The sequence below is a fragment of the Poecilia formosa genome, unplaced genomic scaffold, assembly GCF_000485575.1.
Source record: "Poecilia formosa unplaced genomic scaffold, Poecilia_formosa-5.1.2 Scaffold55, whole genome shotgun sequence".
NCBI classification, from domain to species: domain Eukaryota; kingdom Metazoa; phylum Chordata; class Actinopteri; order Cyprinodontiformes; family Poeciliidae; genus Poecilia; species Poecilia formosa.
The window spans coordinates 1,426,624-1,443,926 of NW_006799994.1; the positions used below are offsets into that span (position 1 = coordinate 1,426,624).

Here is a 17,303-nt window from a genome sequence, read left to right on the forward strand (position 1 = left end):
ATATATATGATGGAATTTTTCTGCCATAATCCAGAGACTATGTCTGAGTGCGAGGAGAAGTTTTGAGAAGAAAGACATGAAGTCTGGCTTTCAAAATAAAAATGTACGCAAAAGTATTACAAGTTTTGAGAGCAAAAGACATGAAAACCTGCTTTCAGACTGCTTTCTGCTCTTGGATTATGGCACTAAAATTCCCCCATACATATTCTGCAAGTGTTAAAATCCTCACAGTGTGCATCAGGTGAGATCTGGGTCGGTTCTCTTTAGGCTTTACGGTGCAGAAAGCAAAGCGTGCATGAAAACAGGAGCAAAGGGTGAGATAATGCTTTGTCTAGACAGTCAGAAGTCATTTCATTACCCAACGTTTTGGACCAACCCCCCTTTTCCTCCAAAGCCTGATGACGCTCCGACGTCCAGTAAGAGAGACGGGGTCATCAGAGTATTTCCTCTGGTGTCAGGAGCCATTAAGCCTCAAGAAGTTGGTTAAATATATCTAAGCCTGGAGACACTGAACAGACTGGAGTCTGGCGTCTCCCAGGTGATTTCTGATGTTCCTACATTCGATCTCTGGTTGTCGACCGAACATCGAACAGTTCCTCCGGTGAAACAGTTATGCATCGTTCTGCTTTTTAAACTGTAAATTGCTCTGATCTTTTAGGCTATTTTGTTCATTTTTATGACTATTTCTGTTCACTTTGCATATTTAGTGGCGTCTGAAGCTGTCCTCAGTGCTGCTCTCGCTGTCAGGAACTTAATATAGACGAGTTTAATAAAAGACAGCAAACAGAAGCCGTCAGCGGCCATTCATGACCTCCCTCTTCGTCTCCGTTCTCCTCCCCTCCCTCACCCTTACACTCCACGCTGATCCTCCCCAAAAAGAAGATTAACCAACCCCTGACAGAGAAGTAATCTCTCTGAAAACATTGACTATTATCATTTCAACATGCTGCTTCTCAACGCAGCGAACTGCCTCTCTGGTATGCTTAATTGCAGTGTGTGGGACTCACAATGCTCCTTTAGGTATGCTAAATGGAAAGCCTTGGCTACTGAAGGCGTTCCAACATTGTAAAAGTGCAACAATGGATCTTTGGAGTTCAGAAATTCAAGCATAGATTTCAGATCGCACGGAGGGTTTGAGATCATAAATATGTTGGAACTGTAAGTTTGGTGAAGATGGATTCATGAGAACCGGAGCTCCATTCCCAACAAACTATAATTGGTCCCATTGTTGCCTGTGAATGTTGTCATGAGATAACATTCCACCCATCTGACCTCTTACGGTTGGTTCATTTAATTACTTATCTGTGTTCTGCACCAGGCTTTCAAGCTGCTGCTGATTCGGAAACCTTCAGCTTTTCTCTCAAAGCTGGGTTTCCAGTTCAGTCATGAGCATTTTCTTTTATTGTGGGGGAAAATTTCAAATCGACTGATCAATGGCACCTCAACCAAAAACAAGTGGACAGAGACTGAAGAACTCTGTGGAGCTCCTTCGGTGACAGACTGTTGCATACGATGTGCACAAAGGAGCATTTTAGGAGATCCTTCCTTTGAGTAGATGTAAAACTTTATAACCATAAATGTTCCCAGTAAGTGTTTACAAGCATTTCCACTGTTGTTTTTAGTTTTTACACATTTTAAAATGGAACTCAATCAATCAAGTTTCAGTCAAGTTTATTTTTATAGCACATTTCAGCAACAAGGCAGTTCAAAGTGCTTTATATCTTAACAACACACAAAAAAATACAAAGTCGTAGACAATAATTGTCAAGTGTCATCATTACACATTATATTATGTTTCAAAAGCAACTCTAAGCCGGTGGGCTTTTAGTCTGGATATAAATGTACTCAGTGTTTTGGCTGTTTTGCAGTTTTCTGTGAGTTTGTTCTGTTTCTGGAGAATTTGGCAGTTGATAACTAACATCGAAATCAACTTTTTTATGCTAATAAACTGTCTAAATAAGTTGTTTAGGATTCTGTCTTTTTTGTGTAATTTTTTTCAATTCCTTCAATATTTTGCTTTATGGCTGCAGGATAGCCATAAAGCTGTCCTGCAGTGTGCATGCTTCTGAGCTTCTGCCACTCAGCTCCTTCAGACTAGCTAGCAGCAATTAGCAAACACTCTTCGGAACAGCTCAGTATGAGAGTTTCTTCTCAGCTGGTAAAAATGTTGCTAAAGGGTTAATAAAAGACCCATGTTGTGATGATTTCCTGAAGGTGGAGTTTCAGAAAGAGCACTGGTTTCTTAAAGAGACAGAGGTCCAATTTCAAGGTGTTAAATTACAAAGTCAAATTTGTTTATTGTCATATTTCATATTTTTATACCTGAAGGTGACATAGTTACTTGATTGTGCTATAAAATCAAACTATGTGCCTTCAAAATATGCAATACTGCTACTTCAAGAAATTCTTGATGGTATTTATCAATACTTTCTGCCACAACCTGCTCTTTAAAGACATTTTTGATCTTGATGTGGCCTGAAATGAAAAAGAGTTTGACACCTCTGCTGTACAGTATTTTTATTTTATTCTTTATTCTGTTTTCATATATTTTAATGTAAACCTACTTGCTTTGACTTGCTTTCTATTTCTTTTTAATATGACACATATCGGCCACAGTTCATTGCACCTGAATAGGCAAGCATCTCTCTGACCGCGGGTCAATGAGTGACCAGAGCTGAGCAGGAATTTGTGTGCAAAGATTGGCTAGCCTCATAAAACCAGAGCCATCCATAATCACCCTGGCAGTTTCCACACCGGCCGTCCGTCACTCTGCGCCTGCGATTATCCTGCCGGCGCGCTCAGTCACACCGTTCTCTGACGCAAACCATCATTCAAATTATTTTTAGCGTTAAAGTCCAGGCGCAGGAATTGGTAATCCAAGGAGTGACATCTGGCCTTCAGGGCTTATGTGATTAGCAGAGAGCCTTGACCCTAATAGCCTTGCGGACGTTCTTCACTGCTTCTCTGGAGGAGTCAGACGGCGCTGCGCAGACGTGTCGATTTCACGGAAAGAACCGACAGAAAGCAGGAAGAAGAAGGTCTAATTTAAAGCGCCTTCATTTCTAAAGCACCTTCAGTCCTGATAACCACTAACGGCTGGAGTCAAACTGCAAAAATACAAATTCTTTTCAAATATGCTGGTGTAAATATCTTAGTAAATTTGATTCAGATTCACTTTATTTTGGTAAATAAAATATAATTTATAAATCTATATTTTAGGGCTCTTAAAGCTCACCAAAAAGCAGATAATTTGAGTTCATCATTGAATTCATTCCACATTTTCACACCAATAACAGAAACACATCTAGACTTTACTTTTCTCTTTATCATGTTCAAATATTAACAAAACTCATGAATTATATTTACTCTGTCTTAACTTTAATAGCTTCTAAATTCCAGAAAGATTATTTCAAAGCTTTATGCATTATTTCTAGTATTTTTGTCACTAAATTTTAAATGATTACTTTGAATAAAACGTTTATCAGTTGGTTCATGAGATCACACTTTATTTATAAGCCTAATACCTTTTTTTTGTAACTAATATGTTGTTTATCTAATATGTTATATAATATGTTGTTTTATTTGCATTTCCTCATATTTATGAGCAAGATGACAAGAAGATAACCAAGAAAAGGCTTCTTGGTTATTTACCAAGAAAATATTTATTAAATATTTTATTTTCTGCAATATTCCTATTTTATTTCTAATATATTCAATATGAGGCATCCAACTTTTGCTGTCTAAACATTTTCTTTTCTAAAATCTATGAGAAATATGAACTTTCAAGTAACTTTTCAGCAAGATACAGGAGCTTGTTTTAAGTTAATGTTTTAATATTGATTTTAAAAAGTACTAGTTCCACGAGCAGATTTTTATTTTTTTTACTTATAACAATACTTTTTTCACATGTTGTAAGTGGAACTAGAACCTTTTCATCAATATTAAAGAATTATTGACTTTAAACAAAACTCCTATAAGTTGCTGGAAAGTTACCTGTAAGTTAGTTTTGCACTAGAAAAATACTTGGTGTAAATGTTTTTTGCAGTGTGGGCCAAACTATAAATAAAAAATTCAAAATGCAGGAAGAAGAGAGGTCAGCAGTGGCAAAATAAAACAATTGAATCAAAGTGTAGAGGAGGGCAGCAGCTTCCTGCTCAATTAATCATCATCAACAGTGAAAGGCTGAAAATGACCTCCTCTGGCGGCACAATGGAGCCCAACTCATACAACTGTTGTCCTATTTTGGAAGAACTATGGCTGTTTAATTATTTTTGAAAACAAAAAAGGTTCCCAGCAGCTAATTTCACCTCCAGAAAACAGAGTTTGAAGGCTATTTACTTGAGTATTGTGGGAACAGGGGAGAAACTCTTCATTTCAGGTCTCCATGTTGAATCCTTGGATAATCGTTTTTGTGTTGTAATAATAATTTCTGTGTTACAAAGGAGTCTGTTTGCAGAAAACAGAGTGAGATAAAGGAAGGGACTATTTTGGGCAGCAGTTTGCTTGGAGAAGCTTTTGCTTATTCTGAGGCAACTAGTTCCCAGGAGTTCAGCCTCGCTGCTCGCTTCTGCTTTTGTTTTGCTGTTTTCAGGATCTCTTGCTTGTGCAGGAGTTCAGTGGCCCTTCTTCTTGTTTTTATAGTTTCTTTCTCCACCTCCTCTTAAGTGAGTAATTGTGTACCAATAATTGCCTCTGCAGGTTTGGGGAGGATCAGGAAAACACGATTCCTTCAAAGCTGCATTTGTCAAACCTGTTTTTTCTGGTTTTATTTTGTGTTGCTGAGCTTCAGTGGAATGTCCAATAAAAAGCTGCTCTTGTAGTTTTCACACGTCTGTAGATGGGAACAAGGGGGAAAAGGCATTTCCTCTGCATGACCCGGTGGTTTGCATGAGCAATATGTAATCTAAATCTGCTTACTTCTTAAAGCAGCTGAGCAATCTGAAGAACTTCCTGACTTAATATTGTGTTTTTTCACTTACAAATGCCAGTATTATATGAATCTTAGTAAGAGCTTCTTGTGAACATGTTGTTGAAAAAATGGTGAAGCATAAGGGAAATAATGCAAGGTTTGTTTTTTGTTTTTGTACAAAAATCTGAAAAGTGTAGCAAGGTTGAACAGAAATGCTTGCCACACTTTTCAGATTGTTTGCTAATAATTTGGTAAAAGTAATTTATCTGCTCTTTGTGTTGATAAATTAACATTTTAAAGGGGTTTAAATACTTCGAGTGTCAAGTATTTTTATATGACTTTGATGCTTTGGAAGATTCAGTTAAATACATAAATATTTATATATCAAGTTTATTTGTGTAGCACATTTCAGCAACAAGGCATCTTAAAATGCTTAACATCATAAAAACACTAGAAAAAAATCAACAAAACTGAGAAACCAGAGACAAACATTACATTTTGTCGAGTGCCATCATCAAAATCATCAACACATATGATATATGTGTTGGTCAGTGTTTCATAGATTATTAATCAAAAGCAACGGTGGGTTCTTAATTCAAAGCCACTCAGTTTTTCAGTTTTCTGGAAGTTTGTTCCAGATTTATGGTGCATAGAAGCTGAATTCTTCTTCTATGCAGAAAATATATATCATATAAAATTATGCTTTCCAATGTAAGAATTTGGTGCAAGTATTTTGACCTAAGAGTATATTGAAAAACAATAGTGGGGTGGGAGTTAGAAGATTTATTCTCTTTGATTTTGTTGTTTTATTGATTTGTTTGAAATAAATGAATATTTCTGTGTTCCAGTGACCTGCTCCGACCTCAAGCTGTTTTTATTTAAAGCTCTTAGCTGCTGCTCCTGTTTCAGATTCCTAACTTCTACACTTTCATTTTCTTTCCCCTCTTTTTGCAGGTATGGCCTCGCAAGTGCAAGTGTTCTCCCCTCACACTCTCCAGTCAAGTGCCTTCTTTAGCGTAAAGAAACTGAAGGTGGAGCAGAGCTGTAACTGGGATATGACAGGGTACGGCACGCATAGCAAAGTCTACAACAGCAGCAAGAACGTGTCGGCCACTGGCGGCGCTCCTCTAGGCCTCAGCGGCTCCTCCCTGCCATACGAGCAGACCCTGATCTTCCCGGCCAGCGCCGGCCACATCGTGGTCGCCTCGGCCAGCAGCACCTCGGGGGCCGTCGGCTCTCTGCTGGGCAGCAGCAGTGGAGACAGCGGCGGCGGTAGCGGCAGCGGAGGCGGCGGCGGAGTCCACAACCTGACGCGGCGCAGTACGGTGAGCCTCCTGGACACCTACCAGCGATGCGGGCTTAAGCGCAAGAGTGAAGAGCTCGAAAACAACAGCAGCGTGCAAATCATTGAGGAGCACGGCCCACCCATGATCCAGAACGGCGGAACCAGCGGAGCCACGGCGGCCACGGCGGCCACCGCCACCTCCACGGCGACGTCCAAGAACAGCGGCTCCAACAACGAGGGCGACTACCAGCTGGTGCAGCACGAGGTGCTCTGCTCCATGACCAACACCTACGAAGTCTTGGAGTTCTTGGGGAGGGGAACCTTCGGCCAGGTGGTGAAGTGTTGGAAGAGGGGAACCAATGAGATAGTGGCCATCAAGATCCTAAAAAACCACCCATCGTACGCGCGGCAGGGTCAGATCGAGGTCAGCATCCTGGCGCGCCTTAGCACAGAGAGCGCAGACGACTACAACTTTGTGAGAGCCTACGAGTGCTTCCAGCACAAGAACCATACGTGCCTGGTGTTTGAGATGTTGGAGCAGAACCTGTATGACTTCCTCAAGCAGAACAAGTTCAGCCCGCTGCCGCTCAAGTACATCAGACCGGTGCTCCAGCAGGTCGCCACGGCGCTGATGAAGCTGAAGAGCCTGGGGCTGATCCATGCCGACCTGAAGCCGGAGAACATCATGCTGGTGGATCCTTCGCGTCAGCCCTACAGGGTCAAAGTCATTGACTTTGGTTCAGCCAGCCACGTGTCCAAAGCGGTGTGCTCCACCTACCTGCAGAGCAGATACTACAGGTAAGAGCCTCAGAGACCTGCTCTGAGATACGCTGCCTCCCAGAGGTATGCATGGTACTTCAGCTTTCTCAGCCTTTGTCACACAAGTATTTGTATTTTATTGGGCTTTTACATTATGGAGCAACACAAAGTATTCAGACAAACTATTTGCTTTGCTCTGATGCTCAGTGGATCTGATTTCAGTCAGAATTCATAAAATCTGTGTTATTAATGCTCAGCTAAAAAGTTAGCTATGCTAACTAAAGCAGTATACCAACATATTAATAATACGTTGGTATAGAATATAGCTTCCACTAAATAATATGCTGTTACTTAGTGGAAACTAACGCTAAGGCACTAGCTATAGCCATTTTGGCACGGGTTAAACAAACTTCAAAATAAGAGCATGAATATAAATGCCTAACTACTTGATGAATTGGTTCTTAACAATCTATAATCAAACCTTCAACACAGATTTCCAATTTAATCAACTGAATGTTTACAAAACAGCCAAGCAGATGAGTGCTTTAAAATGTATTGATAAAAATTTACTTAGAGGAATGTTAAGTGTTCAAAAAGCTTTCAAAGTTAGCAAAAATGCTGAAGCGCTAAGCGAGAAATTAGCTACGCTGTTAGCGCATTGGCCCATGACTGATTACCAGCGTAAATCCAGCTGATCTGTGAAGGCCTCTTCGGTCAAGCACTTTAACAATCTGAGTTGTCTGAACATTGATGAATTATTGAGAACCATTATAATCCATGTCTGTACTCAAGAAGATGCTCTACTCAGATTAGAGTATAATTCTGCAAAGTGTGTAAGTCCTGAAATTGGGTGGAGTTTCACCTTCTAGCAGGATGGTTACAACGGCCTAGTCAAAGAAAAATCCTGAGAAATCACCAGTTGTGCAAAACAGGTGGCATGTACCTTCAGATAAAGGTGAATATTAATATATGGTATGCCACACTTTTCAGATATTTTTTCTCTTTTTTCAAAATAAGCATTGCTTTGTTTCTAACTAAAAATCCAAGTTGTTGAAAAGGTCCAGGGGGTGCGAACACTTTTGCATGGAGTAAAAACAATGAAGTTCTAAATCTATCTGGAGAAGATGCAGAAAAGAACAAATGTTAGTTCATTTCTTCCTCATGGTTGCGTGTATATTGTTTTTTGTTTAATGGGAATGTTTTCGTTGTTGGGCTGATTAATAACCATCTAGAATTGCTGCTGCTGCTTAAATCGTCTCTGCATTCCAGCTTTGTGTTTTCCTCATATTTACTGCGTTTGTTAAACCCTTATTTAATCCTGAGCAGGCCAGTAAAACTCAAAGGCTTGTAAAGTGGCCAGCTGCTTATTGTGTTTAATGAGATAAAACAAGCATGTTTTGGTGCTACTTTGATGATTATGGAGGTCCTGCTCAGCTTTCTCACGTCTCGCTCAGCCTCTCGTAAAGACGCAGCAGACCACAGAGAATTTATGAAGCAGTGACTTTGTTTGGTTCCAGAGAGAAGTTTGTGTTAAAAATGGGCTTCCTGTTTGCAGTAGAGGAGAACTGAAAGGATCCCAGACAAACTCCTTCATAGAAGAAGAAGAAGAGCGCTAATACGCATATATTTGCCCTCCTGCCTTTAGATAGCCGGCCCCCACCACAGAGGAGCTCCCGTTTCCCCAGGGATAGAGTCCAGGGGTCAGGCTGAGTTCTCCCGTTATATGTGTTTGTAATCCACACCAGCGGGGCCGGCACCAGGACCAGATGACGCTCTGGGAAGACCCGGCATCCCTCTCCCAATTCATGTTTCTACCTACAGAAAAACTTTGTTTCGGTTTGAGCAAAGCCAGAGTTAAGATAGTAGATAGTTTGGGGCTCAGGTGTGGTTCTGGCTTTGATGGAAGAGCAGGTGTGTGTGAGCTGTTGCATGACACACACACACACACGCGCGCACACACACGCACACACACGCACACACACAACTGCCAGGTGTTGCTCTTCAGCTCGGCTTTGTGCTTCTTTCTGCTGGAAGAGTTTCTGTGAAGAATCGTTTGGTTGTTTCGGATGTTCATGAGTCACTTTGATGTCCTCAAAAGCAGGGTTGTCCAAAGTGTGGCTTGGGGGCCATTTCCGGGCCATTAGACTGATTTTGTGTGGCCTCTGAATGAGGTTTAAAGCTTTTCCAAATAAATCCTGCTTCTATTACTCATAATAGACTAACTTTTTTCAGTTTTCTTCAGTTGAGCCTGAAATATATGCGTAAAGTGGTTTCCTTTCTTCCAATAAGGAAGTTTTGGATCTACAGTGATTTTCATCTTCTTTTTCCACTAAAAATTTTCTTTGTTTAAATAAAATATTTCTTGCTTAGTTTATTGTTGAACAAAAAAAAAAATCTTAAAAAATGTAACATGGCTACATCTGAGGTCAAAGGTTGTAGTCAAGCTGTAATTAGTTAAACTGAAATTCTGCTTCGAACTGAAAAAATGATGTGTGTATATTTGCTCTGGAGGTCTGTCAGGTGTTGGTGGATTATAATGTTTGCTTTTTCACCTCCATTATTTATCCTTTCCCTCCCTTCTCCTCTTTCTGAAGCTAAAGCTGTCCTCCATGCAGGTGGTTCTTAACATGTTTCTGACAATTATCACCTCCATAAACCTGCAGTTCTCACACTATGGTAACATTTAGTAGAGATATGTGTAAAACCAGCACAAAAATGTAAAGCATACATGATTTCTTTCTTTCTATTTAAATCATAGATGAGTTTCTCTAGATCTTGTTGGGACATTAGTCCTTTAATTCTGGAAATTTTCTTCATTTGATAGAAGGCTGACTTTGTAATTGTCTTTATGTGACTCTGAATGTCCAGGCCTGATCACTAGTTTCCAGCTGTATAAACTGAAGCTTGTGCTGCTGATTCTTGATCGTTCCTCTTCAGCTGGAGAAAGTTATGGCACCTCCACATACTGACTTGCTGAAAGCATCTTCTGCTTTGATGGTTCAGGGTTACCTGGTGACATCTTACTGGTAACTAATCTTATTACTTGAACTGAGTTAGCAGTGGATATTAAATGAAAGGAGTCCCAGGGTTGAACCCTGAGGTACCTCGCATGCGACTTCTGTCTGCTCCTATAAAAAATGTCCTGCTGATACAAAGACTTTTGGACCAGTAATAAATGAAGAACTTGTACTTATTTGCTTTGGAACTGTAGTTGGTTTCTTTTGAAAGCAATAAAAGAAAGAAAAACCCTCCTTAATAATTCCACCTCATTATTTTTTGGAGGATGTAATTTAGTTATGACTCCATTCTTACCCAGAAAGTAAAAAATGTAAATCTTTGAAATAGGAATGATTGCCTTGCATATAAAGTAGTTCTCTGGATTTGCTGTTGTTGGCTTCAGTTAGTTTTTGTTTTTGATGAGTCAATTTGTTGGAATTTATCTTGAAAAAAATAATTCATACCACTAAATGCAACCAGTTTGGGAATCATGACTTCATGGATTTTTTTTACATGCAATATTTTCTCTTATAATTAAGAGTCATTTGAGCAAATATACTCTGCACATTAAGAACTGACATTTTAAAAACTCAAAGCAATCCTCCTTTAGTTCAGTCAGTCGTTGCCTTTGATTTTAATGACAGACAATTTTCACAAAGATAACATAGACTCACAGATTGAAACAATTCCCACAAGCAGTTTAATCAATTAACTAATCCAAACGAACTTAAATGAACTGAGTGTTTACATAAGCTATTATTTAATTTAGCTGAAATAGATTTAGAAGTTCAAAGAACAACCCAAAGGAGTTAAATCAATGATCTAATCCGAGCCTAATAAACTAACAGACGCTTACACAAGGAAGGATTTTTATACAGGATGAAATGAATGGATGTTACTAGAACAAATTAACCCTCAAATTCAATGATGTTAATATTTATTTTTAACAAAACTGGTATGATATTCTCATGGTATAACCTTAATGTAAACATACCAGTTTGTTTTAAGCTTTTTATGCCATTATATGTGCGATTATCTGAACAGAAAGGCACCAATTATTCCTTCTGCTGCTATTGATTAAAACAGTTAATCAATAGCAGGTGTTTTCAAATTTATTATCCAGCTTTTCATGCATAGACTTAAGCAAACCTCCAGAAGTAAATATCTGCTAAATTTAGTTGTAGTTTAGTTGTACTTAGTGCAGAATCCTCCTGATGTTCTTCTCTCAATAGACGAGCACAAAAATAAGAGGCTTAGCTGTTCAGTTTGTGCGTAATCAACCTGGAGTCGGTTGTTTCACTTCCAAACTGCAGTTTTACAACAACATGATCCGAAACTGAAACCAGGTGGTGCCGGTTTGGTTTGCAAACCGTGATCCTCTGTGATTTTTAAAAGCACTGAACAAACAAACCGGTTTGTCGTGAAGAAAAATGTCAGTTGTTTTGCTCTGCACAGCAGTTGGCGCCGTGGCAGTCATGACCTCTGCTGTGTGTTTGTCACATTATTTTATTTATTTGTAGTTGGCAACAGGACAGTGCGGCGTCCTGTTTCAGGCAGCTGACAGTCAGTGAGCAGCAACAGAATCAAGTCCCGTTCCTTCCTCTTTAAACCATAGTGGGAAACATTTTAATAGTTTTGAAGTCGAAACTATTTAAAATTGCAAGATGAAACAGAAGCACATTGAGGTCAGGATTGAAATGATTAATTGCATTAATCATGATTAATTGATTATTGAAATAATTGTCAACTAAGTTAGTAATCGATTATTTGAATATACGGACACAAAAAAGGCCATCTGCTGAAAAAACCTCTTTATTGCCGTAATTAAACAGAAACATTACATTTTGCAGTTGAGGCAAAGGAGATAAAATCGCCTTTGCCTGTAAATTTGTTTTATCTTTTCTCAGTTCAGATTCGATAATAGAATATATAATAAATATATTGTTAATATAACAATAAAATATGTATTTTATTTCCAAAATAATTGAACTACTTATTCATATTTATCTTTTACTGTATTTCTAATATGGTATAAAAATGCTTAAGTGGTCAAATGAAAAATCTGATTAATCAGATTTATCTATAGAACAACCGATTAGGAACATAATCGTTAGTTGCTGTCCTTGTTTCAGGTGTCGCCTGTCGTTGCTTCAAGTCAACAAGCAGGTTATAAAACAGTCCTGTTTGTTTTCCGTGGGAGTGACGAGTGGAAGAGGCCGGAAAGATCATCCCTTCATTTCCTCTTGGCAACAGGAGGCAGGAAAGAAAGACTTACCCATCAGCCACCAGAACCCCGACCGGGGGGACCTGGCGACCCTGGGTTTGATGCTCCAGTGGAGGGCGAGGATGGGTGTTGTCGGGTCTCAGCGCTCCATAATGAACGATTTCTTCCAGAGAAATGCACTGGTGGTGGATGAGTACCATGGGTGTGTTAGTGGGCAGAGTTCACAGCGAGATCAGAAGCTTAAAGGATAACATCCCTCCATCTTTAGTGATCACAGATGAGAAGATAGCAGCAATGTTCACCAACAGGGTGGAGATTCCACCCAGGTGTGCTTATTATCCTCTATCTTCACCACAGTCACATCCCCGCTCTGTATTGATTCCTGTTGAATGACTTTTTGTTTATCTTGTTATGAACAATGACTGTTTTTTTGTTTAATGAGGTGAACCGACCGGGGAGATTAATGGCGGTAGCTGTTTGCTTTTTGGATGTCCCAGATATTGTTTGCTGTTGACATTATACGTCCTGTAACAGCCTTGCAAATGACTTATGGATTTTTTCACAAGGTTGACTCATGCAAATAAAAAAAAAAGCAGCGCTGAAGGTAAACAGCAGTTTAGGGTTCAGCTGTGTTCAGGGTCGTCAGTTTCTGCCTGTTGGACTCTTGATTCCTCTGCTTTTCAACACAGTTTTCATAAAACATCCACATGTTCTGTTCTGTTTATGTCCTGATTACATCAGTGTTTGACCTAACCTTAATCTCCCTTCTATCTCCTCCTGATGCTCCTCTTATTCCTTCCTTGTGGCTAATTATGTAACAGGTAAGCTTCCAGCTCAGGCTATCATGTGCCAGATAAAGAAATTATTGTCCTGTCCCAGATGGACATTTTTGTCCTATTTATCTCCTCTGGCTAAGGCCATGAGATTTGTGGAATGCAGCAAGATGTTGTTTAAGTTTATGTGAGGTTTCCTGATGTCGTCCAGCTGAGAGCAGGCCTTGTGGCGGCAGCTGGCACTGACACGGACATGCATTGTGTAGAGAGATGAGAGTATTGAAGGAAAAAAAAACACATAATACACTGTATTTGCTGAAGATTTATTGCTGTTGTGTAAAAAAAAAATGTATTTTGACTTTGACTGTTCCTCTATGCAGTATTTCTAGATCTTTCAGCGTCCTGGTTCTTATCTGATACTCTCCTCTTCAGCTCAGCCAACAAGTTTTCAACAGGATTTCGGTCTGGGAACCGAGATAGGACCGTTCATTTTGTGACTGGTAAACCTGGAAAAGTTTCTGGTTCATTGTCCTGCTGAAAGATTAAATAATACATTTTCTGTGTTTTGGTAGAGACCTGGAAATTTTTAAACAATTGAAATCCCCTACAGCTAGCTAGCTGGCTAGATAGGGGATTTTAAACATGATGGATGGATGGATGGATGGATGGATGGATGGATGGATGGATGGATGGATGGATGGATGGATGGATGGATGGATNGATGGATGGATGGATGGATGGATGGATGGATGGATGGATGGATGGATGGATGGATGGATGGATGGATGGATGGATGGATGACACTATTTTTTCAGCAGTTTGCTAGCTACCTAGCAGCTGAAAAAGAACTATAAAATAAGCAGCACTGTAACAGTTTGGGTTAGCGTTCATAAACATAACTTAGTAAAAAAAAAGCTCTTATTTTCAGTTTTTATTTCAAACTTGCCTGCAACAACTTACTTTATCCTAAAGCATTGATAACGTTTCCTGTTTTATTCTAACTAGAAATCAAGCTCATAAGATAAATGGGGACATAATTTAAAAGAAATTCTGTCTAAAGTTCTGACGCAAGTCTGTGCTGTAGCTTTAATAATCATTCTGTATGTGCTAAAAAATACCCAAGAACTCGAAGAAAAGTGTCAAGACTAGAGTCTTTTTAGGAACCCTGTTTTATACACATCATGAACTTAATTGCGTATGAATCGTAATTTATTTAGATAGTTTTATGGTTTCAAATATTTTTCCTTTAGAAGTCGTTGTGATGAAAATGAGTCAGCAGCTTCTGAGAGAGAGGGATGAGATCCCTGGAGTCACAAATAATCGCGAGTGGTCAAGTTATTCTCATAATCAGTAAAAGGTGACATCTGAGGCAAAGAAAAGCCACAAAAGTCCATAAACTCTGGACTTTATGACTTTTATGATGGTGATAAAAGCAGGAGACTAAATATCCTGCATGTAGATGCGTGTCCAGCTGGATGGGGTCTGTTTGGGCTGCGTGAGTGTAAAATGAGTCTCTGCTCCACCTGTCTGGATATCTCGCTATCTGTTGTTAGCATCACCCAACCAGACAGACAGGACAGGCGTTCCAGCACATTTACCCGGACTCCGTCAAACATCAAGGGGTGTTTCAGCGAATCAGGTTGCTATTAGTTACTGTTCTATGAAGCGTGCATTAAAGTGTGTAGGTGTGTGTGTGCGTGTGTGTGTGTGCCAAGGAGGGGGAGAAAGGTAGGAGAACAGCGGGATCAGGTTGCTAAAGAGGAGCAATGATTTTTCGAGAAGGACTGAGAGACAGGTTGGCTTATCTGCAGTGGCGCTGCTAATAGCGCAGGTGTTGTTTATTAGAAGATTCTCATGATTGAACAGTGGGGAAGAAAGAAAAGTGGGGAATGAGAGCAGAGAGAGGGCTGGAGGTGTGGATGTGCAGATGGGTTTTTGTTTTGCATTCCTTACCTCTACCTGGAACGAGACACTTTCATCCCCAAGCAGTGGCAGATAATTCCTAACCCAGATGAGCTTTCATTAGTTTCAGCCTGACAGGAACGCTGTTAGTTTTTCTGCTGACTTTCACCTTGTTTAATAATTACTTATTTATAAATTTGCAGCTTGTGACCGCTGAGGTCCGGGGCTGTCTGGCTGCTGCTTACAGTAGATGCTAAGGCCATAGATCGCTATCAGGACGCAGCAAATAAGAGGCAGACCCCTGAAATGATAATTATCGCTCTGTGTATTCACTGTTACACTCTTTATGGCAGTTATAATACCTTAGTATGCATGACAGAATCCTAATAACCTGCTTCTCATTTATGATTTGCCTCTGGGCAGCTCTTCCATGTGTCTCCACTGAGCAGTCAGCAAGCAGCAGGCATGTAGCAGCAAAGCTAATTAACTGCCGCTAGTCAAGCATATGCATCAGGACATATATAACTCTGCTGCGCACATTTATTCTGAATGAAAATGATTGAATTATTTAAGATGGATGTGAACTTTGCCATGCAGGAGACAGATAGACCCATCGCTGCACTCTGACAGGCTGCACAGGTGTGCGCGCTGCTAGCGCTCAGACAAGAGGTTCAACGCACTGTTTTATTCTGGATGCTGGTCTTTGTTCTCTGTCACAGTTCAATTTCCATACATTAGGCAGGATATGAGGCTGGGGGAAATGAAGCCGCCTCGATAAAACGCAGCACGCTGCCCACTCAGACTCACTAAGGCTGCTATCTCTTCGCTCTCTATTGATCGGCTTAGTTGAAACTGGATTTTTTTTCTCACCTAAGCTTTTGGTGGTGTGTTTAGGAAATGATGGCAGAAGACAGTAGTGACTTATCTGCCTGGAGTTCCTACATAATGCTGCTTGGTAGGTCATTGAAATGCAGCTCCTGTTTCAGTTTAAGTCAGAAAATCATTAGTAGGACATGTGATTTGTAGCTGAAGTATTCAAAACTCTTGAACTGTAGGAGAGCAGCGCAGGAAAATTATTCTTAATTTTCAACATTTTTCACAAAAAAGCAACAACTTAAAAACAACTCCAAACTAATCAAGTCTGACCAGACTTCCTGTCCCGTCTGAAAACCTCACCTGACCAAAGCACCTTCTTTCATCTCTACATTATTAGCAAACTTTAAACTGATCTTCTTCTTACCAATGTTCCATAAAAACCAGATCTGTAAACGGATTCCTTCACATGAGCTTTGGCTCTCTAATTCTAACCAATTAATTTCCCTTCAAAAAATATTGATAATCAGAATGGAAACTATCAATATCGTTATCATTTTATCATGCGATTAATTGATTCATTGCTTATTCTGACTGGCTTTGGTCTACCTATGTTAAATTGGAACTATTATTCAAAATGAACAGTTTGCACGTTTTTATACTTTCATTTGAGTTTCTACTGCTTCAAAAACAGCCCAAACAAAAGTTTATGTTTTTTAGTGTCTACATTTTTGTTGGTTGTGCAGGAGGCTCCACTTCTGCTTTTCAAAGATGTACAGTTGTATAATCATTACAGTCATTTTCATGTGTGAATTTTAATGTCCAAGTGACAAGACACCATAAAACAGTTCTAAACAGGCAGAACTGAGCAGACTGAAATCTCATTATCTCTGAATTACTTTGTTAAAAAATGTAATGAACATATTTTGTGTTGCCCATAGATCTATCCTAACCTGTTAAAGGATGCATAATAGGTCACCTTTAAACTTTGAGTTTATGTTTGGAATGTGACAAAGAAAGTTTAAAGGGTGTGAATAGTTTTACATTGGACTGTATATTAATTTTATCCATTGAACAACATGTTTAGCTTATTTATGTAGGATTCAGGCATCAACTGGTTTGCAGGGTGATGGCTGACTGGCACAGGTGCACCTGGGTCTAAATAAATCATGAGGCTGCCTGCTGATCGCCTACCTCCATCATTCCTGCATGCCCCGCCGTCCCTCCACAGGGAGCTCCAGAGAGGGGGCAGCCCCCATCGAAACGCGCGCCGCCTCACCTTCCCTCCAACCCCCTCATCACCTCCTCCATCCAACTCACATGAATATTTAAAAGCTAACACCAAGATGGAAAATATGCCGCCAGGCCTATAAAGACCTGGTGCAAAAAGATTCATTTTGGGACCTTGATTTTCTTAATTTATTGCAGGTCAGGAAATTAAATTTAGAGCAGTTTAATTACAGGGAGAGTGGCGTTATGTGGACAGTCACAAACTGAGACCGTTGACAACAGTCAGACAGAGAGCATGGGGAGAAACTGAGAGAGTGTGATCTGCTGAGGGAGGTGCAATTTGCAAAACCATGGCTCTGTGTGTGCGTGTGCGTGTGTGTGTGTGTGTGTGTGTGTGTGTGTGTGTGTGTG

The 17,303-nt window shown here is 39.9% G+C and overlaps 1 protein-coding gene across 2 annotated transcripts in view; it reads left to right on the forward strand.

Moving 5' to 3' along the window:
* The window catches only part of hipk2 (homeodomain interacting protein kinase 2), a 95,949-nt gene that overhangs the window by 16,263 nt on the left and 62,383 nt on the right, over positions 1 to 17,303 (forward strand). For both annotated transcript variants that reach the window (XM_007553211.2, XM_007553213.2), the window contains exon 2: positions 5,864 to 6,992. In XM_007553211.2, the coding sequence (XP_007553273.1) occupies positions 5,864 to 6,992 (1,129 nt within the window). The remainder of the gene's footprint in view (positions 1 to 5,863; positions 6,993 to 17,303) is intronic.